The sequence below is a fragment of the Apium graveolens genome, unplaced genomic scaffold (assembly GCF_009905375.1).
Source record: "Apium graveolens cultivar Ventura unplaced genomic scaffold, ASM990537v1 ctg5390, whole genome shotgun sequence".
Lineage (NCBI taxonomy): Eukaryota > Viridiplantae > Streptophyta > Magnoliopsida > Apiales > Apiaceae > Apium > Apium graveolens.
Window position 1 is genome coordinate 11,221 of NW_027418953.1, and position 11,585 is coordinate 22,805.

The following is an 11,585-nucleotide window of genomic DNA, read 5'->3' on the forward strand; positions in this document are numbered from 1 at the left end:
ATAAGCGATTCTATATTCAATATTTTTAAAAAAAATTATATATGTACATTTTAATTACTTAAATATGTTAAAAATATATGAGATCTATTTTCAAACTAAAAAATGATTAATAAATAAGATAATAATTCAATTATGTACTATGTCTAATTTTATATCTGAAATTCAATTCTTTAAAATTAATTGTACAAATATTAAACTAACTATCTTTTTTTTTGCGGAATTCAAGTAAGTATCTTTAAAGTTAAATAAAATATTCATTTAACACACTTACATATTATGTGTATATTAAAAAATTCATGTGACAATATGGTGTAGTGGTAAGAGGTTGTATAGTTGAATGAAATAACTTGGAGTTCGATTCCCACAAAACCACATCTTTTATCTAAATATTAAAAATAAGGGTAATTTAGTATTTTCAATGAGACTTTTTAATCTCATGAAATTATACATTTGTTCTTCTATTAGAAGTCACACTCAATTTTGAAATTATGTCAAGAAATCATTCTAAAACCCTAAGTTGTAAACCGTTCTAAAACTTTAAATTAGATGGTAGGTAGATGAAGCATCTTATATTAATATTTGAGTGGCTAAAAGTGATTGGAGGGAAGGTTAAATATTATTTTAAAAGCTGAGTGGCTAAGAGAATATTTATGTAAATTATGATATTTTTAAATTTTGTTGTGTATAATTGTGTGGATGATTGCTTGTTAAAAAAATTCAAATTTTAATTTGGTGTTGAATTGCGATATCATTGTACTTCGATTGGAATTGATGACTGAACATGTTAGAATTTAACTGGAAAGCTGAAATTGCTGGAACCAGAAAAGCAGAACAATGCATCCTTTTGGAGAATAAAACTTACGACGAAATTGTTCATTATTTCTTTTAGTAATTTAATATAGATTCCCAAAAGATTTAAACCAACAATTTATTCAATCGGAAGTTAACAACATACGACAGATTATTTTCGTAGTAAGTTTATGTTTTATTAAATTGTTAATGTGGTCCCATGTTCATCAACTTACGACGAAATTAGATTTTGTGACGAAAAACTGAACTTACTACTCGAGTAAAAATGACGAAAATATTCTATCATAAAAGAATCAATTACGACGATTCCGGTTAAAAAATATCATAAATGGCCAAATTTGATGTAGTGGAAGGAAATTATTGTAAAAAAGAAATTATCCAATAATAATATTTTATAAACTAACGTCCTCTCAAACTCAAACTCACGACGGTAAATCGAAAGTTTGTCAAAAAATATAAACAGTGCCACGTAATATAACAAATTCAAAACTGCAACACCAATGCAACAACAGAAACAAGGGCATACAAACGAATACTAAAGCAGAGCTACAAATCCAAGATAATGTTTTAGCAAATTGTCTTATATGCACATGGTTATTTCAGTAATATAACTGTGTAGTAAGGACTTACATGTAATTTTATATTGTTCAATACTGCTTGTTTGTGTGCGCGCAACTTGATGCCGGGTGCCGACTATATCAGATGTATAATAATAGTACACCATATTGCATACTTTTCAAGACAACTCCTTCTCTTGATAATTTGCGTGTGTATGGTTGCTTGTGTTATGTTTCTTCACTTAAACATACTCGCACAAAATTTTCTTCTCGTGCCAGACCTTGTGTATTTTTGGGCTATCCCCCTCATCAAAAGGCCTACAAAGTACTTGATTTATCAACTTCTGAGATATTTGTGTCTCGAGACATCGTGTTTTATGAACATCATTTTCCCTATCATATATTATCCAGTCAATCCAAATCTCATTATCTTTCATCCATGTTTCTTCCTACTGTCACTACTATTGTACACCCATCTCACTTTGACAATGTCACAACATTATCTAATTCTTCTATCACCACAACTCCTATACATGACACTAATTTTCCTGATCAATCCAATACAGTTATTGACTCTGCATCTAGTTCATCTCATTCCATTGTTGATACTAATCATTCTTCTCCTGTTGAGAATGATGCTGTTGTTAGTTCTGTTCCGGAAGTTCGTCAATCTACACGCATTAAAAAACCACCAGCCTACCTTCACTCTTATCATTGTAATCTTGCCACGATACAAACTCATTCATCTCACTGGTGCAATCTGGTAAAGTATGATGATATGCCTTCCTATCACAAGGCTTTTCTGGTTCATCATGAATCTATTATTGAACCTACTAGTTACATAGAGGCTTCTGCTAACCCATTATGGGTCGATGCTATGAATAAGGAGATTACCGCACTCAATTCTAACCACACATGGGATCTCGTTGAATTGCCACTCGGCAAGAAGCCCATTGGGTGTAAATGGGTCTACAAGACCAAATTACATGCTGATGGGTCTTTGGAACGCTGCAAAGCACGTTTGGTCGCCAAAGGATTTACTCAACAACACGGTATTGATTACGACGAAACATTTTCGCCTGTTATCAAAATGAGTTCTGTTCGTTGCCTTATTGCCCTTGCTGCTAACCGTAAATGGCCTTTGTTTCAACTAGACGTAAACAACGCCTTTCTTCATGGCGATCTTAGTGAAGAGGTCTATATGAAAGTCCCTCCGGGTGTTCCTCATAAGGCTAAACAGGTTTGTCGTTTACGAAAATCTCTTTACGGTTTAAAACAAGCCTCTCGTAAGTGGTTTGAAAAGCTAGTCAGTGAATTAATTTCTTTGGATTATATTCAGTCACGGAATGACTATAGTATGTTTATCAAGAGGTCATCTAGTACTATCACCATTGTTGCTGTTTATGTCGACGATATTATCGTTACAGGTGATAACTCTCAGGAAATTAACGATCTCAAGTCTCATTTGGATCATGTCTTTAGCATCAAGGACTTAGGTATTCTTCATTATTTTCTGGGCCTTGAAGTAGGTTATGTTACGAATGGCATAATCCTAAGTCAGCGAAAATTTACTCGAGATATTTTAAGGGATTGCACGTTCGATATTTCCAAACCAACCGTGACACCATTACCATTACATTTGAAACTTTCAGCTACAGCAGGTCCTTTATATTCTCAGCTAGAGTATTATCGTTCTCTCGTGGGCAAATTGAATTATTTAACAAATACACGCCCGGATCTTTCCTATGCTGTCCAGACTTTGAGTCAATATATGCAGAATCCTAGACAGTCTCATTTTGATGCTCTTTGTCACACTATTCGCTATGTGGCTCATATAGTTGGCCAAGGAATTTTACTCAATGCTGCATCTTCTCTGACTCTTCAAGCATTTTCGGACTCCGACTGGGCATCTTGTGTTGATTCTAGAAAATCTATTACGGGCTATATCATGCTTTTTGGCCATTCTCCAGTGTCTTGGAAGTCGAAAAAACAATCGACCGTGTCTCGTTCCTCAGCAGAGGCTGAGTATCATGCAATGGCCTCTGCTGCTTCAGAGGTAACCTGGTTAGTTCGTCTTCTCGAAGAGCTTGGTGTTACCAATCTTAAACCAATTACTCTTTACTGTGACAATCAGTCCGCCTTATACATAGCCAAAAATCCGGTCTTCCACGAACGCACTAAACACATTGAACTTGATTGTCACTTTACTCGTGACAAAGTCCTCGAGGGTTTACTTCAACTTTCTTACCTTCCTACTCAGCACCAACTAGCAGACATTCTCACCAAGATATTACCTTCACCTCAGTTTAAAGATTTGCTTTCCAAGCTGGGTATGTCGCTGTCACACACCATCTCGCCATCTCCCAGCTTGAAGGGGGGTATTAGTTAATCTATCAGCTTGTACATTCCATCTCAGCACAGCTCATGGTCTCTGTTTATTTAAACAGCCTGTCATAGCTGCCACGTAGGCGTAACAGAATTAGTGACTTACATCACCTATATATAATCAGATAGACTTAGCTGTGAAGTAACAAACTGAAACACAATGATAGAAATATAGAAATACACTTTCCTCCCTGTAAATAAACACTGATTCTTATAGATAAAGCTTCGATCATTTCCTTCATACTTGAATGTTAATGTGCGTTTTTGATGTTCTCTTCAATCTTAGTTAGATAACTGAAACTTACATCTCAACACATGATATAAATAAATTGATGAAACCGGATTAAATGACAAATTAAGTATCATTCCATCATAAAAATTCAAAAGTGAACAGCTTGTACGAACGTATATATAAGCTGGTACTATGAACAACTTCTTTTCATTTGACAAAATTAAAAAAAAGGAATTATTTAATTAATTAATTGCAGAACAAACTTTTCGAATTTCACCGTCAGTGCCAGTTTTCACTCCAACATTAGTCATTCTAATCATGGCTCTTCCAAACTCAACGTTTAACGTCAATCCAGCCAACCCTCTAATCCCTATAAACCTCCGTACAAAGTTCTTTGTTGTACTGTCCTGCCACAAGCTTTGATCGGATTCGAGAATTCCGCGGTTTCTCTGAACATTTTTGAAGAAAGAATGATCGAATGTGTCACCGCTTCCATAGTCCAAAGCGATACGTTTATTTCCATCTCCGTTTTGAGGACAAAGAGATTGAAGTGTTGGAAGAAATGTGGGATCAATGGTAGGATCAGCACCGCCAGAAGTAGTGAAATTGTAGAGTCTGTAGCTTACGAATTGGCAAGCAACTGTTCCAATAGTGTGTCCTCCTACAATGCAAACAATATTAATATTAGTCTGTTACAGCAGAGTGAGACTATTGCATGCATGTGACAGGCGGATCCTCTAAGGGGCAAGAGGGGTCATCCGACCCTCTTATTATGTAATGCTTCGAAAGTCTAGAGTTTATGTAATGCTTACCAACAAGAGTAACAAGATCTTGAGCACTCAGACCTACGTCAGCAAATTTTTTCTTTTGAACAGCGACCGAGTCTGTGAAACCTGGCAAATTAGCCGTATCGGAAGCTAATGACACCCTTCCGTCTCTCCTGCCTGTTGGCACACGGTATGTCAATCCACCGACCTGTAACAAACACATAAAACAAATCAGTCAATAATATAAAACGAGTCCATTTATGAATGCGTAATGTTCAGATTATAAAGAGCATGAATACGTAATATTACCGCAACTGTAGAGTCACGACCAGCAAGAGCAAGGATATCAGCACAAGACACAACTCCAGGGCATGCTGCCTCCAGTTGTGTTTTGGCATCATCAATGACTTCATATCCCCTCAACAAAAGATTCGGCCTAGCTGTTTTCTCAGCATTGCTGCCATCGATAAGAATCGAGGCATCGCAACCATGAACAAAGCAATCATGGAAGATCATTCTTAGCAATCCGGGAGCAACTGCAGTATTGCCCTTGACATGTTTCCTTACTGTGGCTGTAACAATTGATTCAGCTCTCGGACAAGAAGTCGAATAAAACCCGACCCTAGTTTGTGCCAATGCCAGAGGTGCTACAAGTAAAAGAAGAACTAAAAGAGTGCAGTTGTTATGGTAAGAATCCATTTGATGAGCTCTGTAATGTGTTGTTTTGAGTTGATTGTATGAATTAAAGCAGACGAAGATGGTGTATTTATAGTTACACGAGAGTGAGTAGAAAATGAATAAACGTGTGGGGATTACAACTTGCAAGCTAAGGCTGCCCAAATTATTGAACTTGTCATCTACAGAAATTTTCAGTCAAATACAGTTACATTAAATAGATATCGAGTTTTATATTCTGGGAGAGAAATAGATTTAAATCATTCAAGTTTGGGTTATATGAATTTGAAAGGGTTATTTTAGTTATCTATCAAAAAACTTATATGATAATTTACAATCTATTAGCCAAGAAAAAACCTATAATCTTAATTTAAACTTTTACCATGTTGCTCGGGTTACTTTATATTATGAAGTGGTATATTAAATTATAAAAATTGACATTAATCAAATAGGAAATTAAATTATTATAATATGAAACATTTTTTAAGGAGTTCAAAAGTATGTATTTTTGTGCAGTCTTTTTTTGGATGGATCGAAAATGAAAATTTTGACATTATCGTGAAGTTAAAGTTGCGAAAAACGAATGAAATGATATTATTGTGAAGTCGAGGTGCGACCAACAAGTACTACAAGAAAATAAGGTTAAATGCAACTGCGTAAATATAACTGGACCCAAATTCAACCACATTTGGTTGAATTTAAGGGCACGGCTAAATTCAACCGCATGCATTTAAAACACAATTATATTTACACAACCGAATTTAAAAATAAATAAGACCATCTAAATATAATTGTCATCAAATACAACCGAAATCAGTTAATTTCGCCGCCCCTAAATTCGATAGAAAGTGGTCGAATTTAGCCGCGTCAAAAATGGAGGAAATCATCTTGCCAATTAAATTATTAGGCACTCCTAAATACAAAACATATCAGTTGCATTTAGCATTTGGAAATGACGGGTTTTCTTTCCCTTTCTTCTAGTTTGAATTTTCAGAGGGCGCCAAATAGGCAGCTCACAAATGTCAAAAATTAATTTCTTAGAAACAAATCAGAAAAATAAAATAATTATCTTAAATATTTATCCTAGATATTATAATTAATATTAATGGTTTTTAAATAAGTTCAGTTGTTCTCGTTCGAATTTATAAATTCAACCGGTTTCAGTGAAACACATAAATTCGACTGATTTTTGCTAATTGTATTTACTCGTTTTTTTCGTAGTAAAGTTATGCAGAATAAATTCAAAATTTGAACCTCCAATTGTACAGATACAAATTAATAAATTTGAATACAAGTAGCTAATTAATTTAATTAACATCCAATACCTTTTGGTGTAAAGATATTTATCTCAATTCTTTTAAGAATGTTTATTACTCGAATTTATTGTCAAATATAAAGCAAGTGTGCGACTCTGTCTAACTAGCACATTACAATATTTTGTATAGAATTGCAGTTTTGATTGATAACTCAAACAATATCTATCAGGGCATGATGAATAAAGTACTAGTAATTCAAGGAGAATGCATGAAATGAGTACTAGTATTTGTATATACATTATTTTCAAAAGATCGTTTAACCGGAGAACATGCGATTATAATTTACTGTTTGTTCGACTCGATCATTGTTGTAGATGCCGTATGACTTTTAATTATTAAATTAACACCTTTGTTCTTAAAAAAAATATTTTAAATTAATATTAAGATTTTTGGGAAAGCCTAGGTCTGAATATATATAAAATTTATTTTTGTAGATTTTGATTCAAAATGTACAATATTAGAAATAGTATACTAATATAAGGTCAAGCCCCCACAAAGTTGAACTTGTTAAATAATGTACTGGTGACATTCTGACATGCACTGCATGATTAACTAAAAACCAAAGGGCAGGGGAACCTGCAGTTGACCGAGGCAGTTGTCAATATATATATCTATATATGACCAAACGTCTTCGAAAAAACAAAAGAATACGCGTAAGGGTCAATCAAAATTTTTATGCTTTTTTATGCGAGATAAAGATGGTTCCATGCTATGGTGCATATCACAGCGGCACGGGTATGTCAAGATGGGCATGCGATGACGTCAATTAGTTGGGCATGTCATGACGTCATTCGGCATACCTTTTTACTAATTTTTTTTATTTTTTAATAATTATTTTAATATTAGTAATATTCAGAAATAATAAATATAATTTTAAAATATTTACATATATTTTAATATCTAAAAAATTACTAATTTAAATGAGTATTTTGATGGTATTTGGTTGTTACTGTCAACTAACTTTAATTTTATATTCAAGTTCACTGTATATTAGTATAATAATTATTTATTAAATTTTATTATATTTAATTGATAAATGACATGACATTTGGGCATGCCTTTTGGCAAAAGCATGTCTATAAACATGCCTTCGGGGAATTCCGTGACAGGTACCCTACTTCATGCACTATTAACAAACTTCTAATTAACACGTACTTTCACTAGTAGACCTTTACCCCTTACTCCCGAGTTTTAAAAAGGAAGTAAAGTAAGTATAGGGTAAGTAAAGTAGTTTCATTTTCTTCCGGAATCGTGCTCCCGAGTTTATAAAATGAGCGAAAGCAAGTGTTAATAAATGCAAATTTGACAATTTTCCACTCCAAAACTTTCACTCCAAAAATGGGATGAAAGTACTTTACCTTCTAATCACTTCCTTCATTCCCATTAAAAAACTCGGGAGCAAGCCCTTAATCTATTTGCTTAAATCACTAATCATTGAGCTTCATGGTCTAAATGACGTGATTTCAAAATATTTACGAGTAGTAGATCATGTTTTCTTTGTGGACTTTTTAAAAAGTTTATTGTATCTTTTTAGGGGACGATAAAATATTATATTCAATTTCTATTTATTCAAGTTTAATATAGAAAATGCTAATAGAATTTAAATATAAAAATATTTTTATTGTGAAAATTTTCTGACATTTATATTATTAAAATATGAATAATTCTAGAGGCCCAAAATTGGGATACAAAATGGATCCCAAATCCCACGTGTCATAATCTCATTGGTTATAATACAGTTAATAATAATAAACCCCGTTCACATAAAATTATTTTAAATTGTCAAATCAACGGTGATACATTATTTGAAAACAAATGTAATTACTCAATTTGATAATTCTAGCACTACTCTTACTATTCTTAAAATATACTCCCTCCGTCCCATTAAATTGTATACGTTTAGCTTAGGTATAGAGAGGTTTAGAAAAGTGAAATGTTGCAAGAAAAAATAAGAAAAATATAGAGATTATGTAAAAAAAAACTATCTCCAATGGTACATTCCACTTATCTATAAATATAACCAACCTCTTGATGTTGACTATATTTGTTGAACCACTACAAACCTGTAAGAAATCTGTAAAAAAAATCTAATCATTTATTATCATATTGAAGATTTATATTTTATTTATAGCAACATAAAATTTTAATAACATACTATTTTTAAAATATAGCTAAACAATATAGCCAATACCATCGAAGTACGATATTTTACAGATTCAACAAATTTTACATATTGTCTTACAGGTCCGGGTTTAGCCAATTAATTATAGCCAATACTATTGGAGACGATGTTAGTAGTGAATAAATTTAAAATACAGCGTAGAGGACATTGGGCCTGTTTGTCTCCCAGCTTATAAGCTACTTCTGGCTTATAAGCCCGTAAGTACTTATCTCGGACTGTTTGTCGACTAAAATTATAAGTTGAATTTACAACTTATAAGTTGATAAGTTGCATGTTAGTAACGACGTACTTTTTCTCAACTTATTTTGATTTTTCACCTTTTTATTAATTTTGGTTTTTAAATATATGTTTTTAAATGTTAAGTTAATTTAAAAGTCATGAATTAAGATAATTAAATTTAAAAATTATTTATTTTAGTTCATTTAACTTAAATTTTTTTTGACTTATAAGTAAAATTAACCAAACACTTACATAACTTATAAGTGTTCATCTACTTATCACTTTTAAGCCCCTTATTAATTTTAAATAATAAGTTATTTATTAATTTTAAATCAGTGTTGACTTTTGTGTTGATTGTCGCTATTGACTTTTTTTAGTACTTCATGATGTTGGACTCAGTTTCACATAACATAAATCTGTTAATAAAAGAATAGAAAAGTAATATATACGAGAAATGTTAAACTTCTCTCCTCTGCGAGCTATTTTTGTTCTTGTCCTGGCATAATATTGATATGGATTATGACAAATAAAATTACTAAGTCACTGACTAAGTAAAGGTTTGGTGAAGTTGAGGGCTAGTCATTGTTATCATATTTAAAAAAATAGATAATGTGTCAAACAAAAGTCAAATTCGAGGAGGATACCTAATCAATTGAAACACGTAGAGCCATCTTTGTGGAAATATATACCCGGTTTCCCATTCCACCGCTAATGCTTTCTTTTTGGGATTCCAATAGTAAAACCTCTCTATAATATTATTCTTAGTATCGGAAAAAATATTATTATAAGGAGTTTATTCTTAAGTAGAGTTGACATATAAATATTAAATTTAAAAATTAACTAAAAATATTCAAATAAAGAATTTCATTACACTAACTAGATGGATATCAATAAATTTCTCGAATATCTTGATGAGCGGCAAGTGGTGTACGGCTTAACCGCAAAAAAAAAAAAAAATCATAGCGCAAAGTGATAAACAGAGGATGGTAGTATAGAAATCTGAAAAGTTTCGAAACAAGAAGTTTCAAATATGCTCGAAAAAATAAAATTATTTTAAATATAACATGATTGTGGGTGATCAATTAATAGTGACACGAAAGTTAAAGGATACAATGTTGATCTAAACGACCAAATAATTATCATAAATATCTTTAAAAAATATTTTATATAACAAGATTATATTTATTAGATTTATATAAATATACTTAATAAATTTTAAACAATTTTATTCTTATATAAAGGAAAACTAATAAAGAATGTACTTTAAAAAAGTATAGAATATTAAAATGTAGAGTTTATTCTTAAATATAATTGGCCCAAGTTGGGACTACAATTTTTTATTACAAGATAGAGCGTATTACTATATGAAGTATTACTGCATGAAGATTCTACTGTAGTATACAATTTTATCTTATTTGAATAAGCTAATTTTCAGTCTCTGTGTTCAACCTAATGATTCAACTTGATGAAAGAGATGGAGTAAATGGTATGGATATTTCTTTTAAATAAATATGAGTCTATGACTGCCCGAGTCAAATCTCGAGGCTTTTTCAAAAATCGAGTCTAGTCCCGATTTCGAAAAAAGTTAAAATGTAACGGATCAAATTAAATGCAGTAGTAATTAACCAGCCCATCACATGCTCCCTCTGTTATAGAAATCGGCCGATTTTTCAAAAATCACCGATAAATCGCTCAAAAATCGGTCAAAAATATTTGTCCGATTTGACCGATTTCCGATAAATCACCGATTAATCATCCGATTTTTTAAAAATCGTCCGATAAATCGTAAATCTGTATCTCAACCGAATAGTTCCGATTTCCGAAATCTGTAACACTGCATGCTCCTAATAAATTGATGCATGCAATAATAAAAGGGTGTCAGATCAAATTCAGCTTAAGTAATTAACAAATCCATTACATGCCCCTTATAGATTAGTGTATATAGTACTAGTATTTTGAATTATTAAGTTAACATAAGTCTCTAATATCAGATTGGGGTGTTACAATAATCCCTCTAAATTTGTTAAAATGTTTTTATTTCAATTTATTAGTAGCATGAAAACCTGGAGCTCCGAGAGTTCATCCCACCAGATAATGAATTTAAGTCTAGCCTGTAAAATGCCAAAAACAATTATCAAAAATCGGGAATATCATTATTAGAGACCGGAAAAAGAAACTTGTGAAAAGGTCTTTATAATGTACACTATCATCATAACTCATATACTAACAATCATTTTTTTATTAGTTTGTAAATTTTGACCGGTAGAGAATTTTTTACATGTAATGTGTGCCATCATCATAATTCATATACTAACAATCACTTTTTTACTAGTTTGTAAATTTCGACCGGCGGAGAATTTTTTACATATAGTTGGATACTACTATTATTTAGTATAATAACACGTGCGAGATACATACTGTTCATTTTCGAGCACCAAATCT

At 32.0% G+C, this 11,585-nt stretch overlaps 1 protein-coding gene across 1 annotated transcript; it reads right to left on the reverse strand.

The window, feature by feature from the left end:
- Nucleotides 1-4,095: 4,095 nt before the first annotated feature.
- Nucleotides 4,096-5,498, reverse strand: LOC141702632 (peroxidase N1-like). Its single transcript, XM_074506284.1, has 3 exons — nucleotides 5,061-5,498; nucleotides 4,797-4,959; nucleotides 4,096-4,645 (listed from the first exon to the last, which is right to left on the reverse strand). The coding sequence occupies exons 1-3, from the start codon at nucleotides 5,448-5,450 to the stop codon at nucleotides 4,227-4,229; spliced, it is 972 nt and encodes a 323-aa protein (XP_074362385.1). The 5' UTR covers nucleotides 5,451-5,498; the 3' UTR covers nucleotides 4,096-4,226.
- Nucleotides 5,499-11,585: the final 6,087 nt, after the last annotated feature.

What these genes read in the sequence shown, in the direction of transcription:
- LOC141702632 (XM_074506284.1), bottom strand. Translation starts at nt 5,450, where the DNA reads ATGGATTCTTACCATAACAACTGCACTCTTTTAGTTCTTCTTTTACTT. An exon ending in GTCGTGACTCTACAGTTGCG is followed by an intron (nt 4,960 to 5,060) that starts GTAATATTACGT and finishes TGTTTGTTACAG; the next exon opens with GTCGGTGGATTGACATACCG. An exon ending in AGATCTTGTTACTCTTGTTG is followed by an intron (nt 4,646 to 4,796) that starts GTAAGCATTACA and finishes TTTGCATTGTAG; the next exon opens with GAGGACACACTATTGGAACA.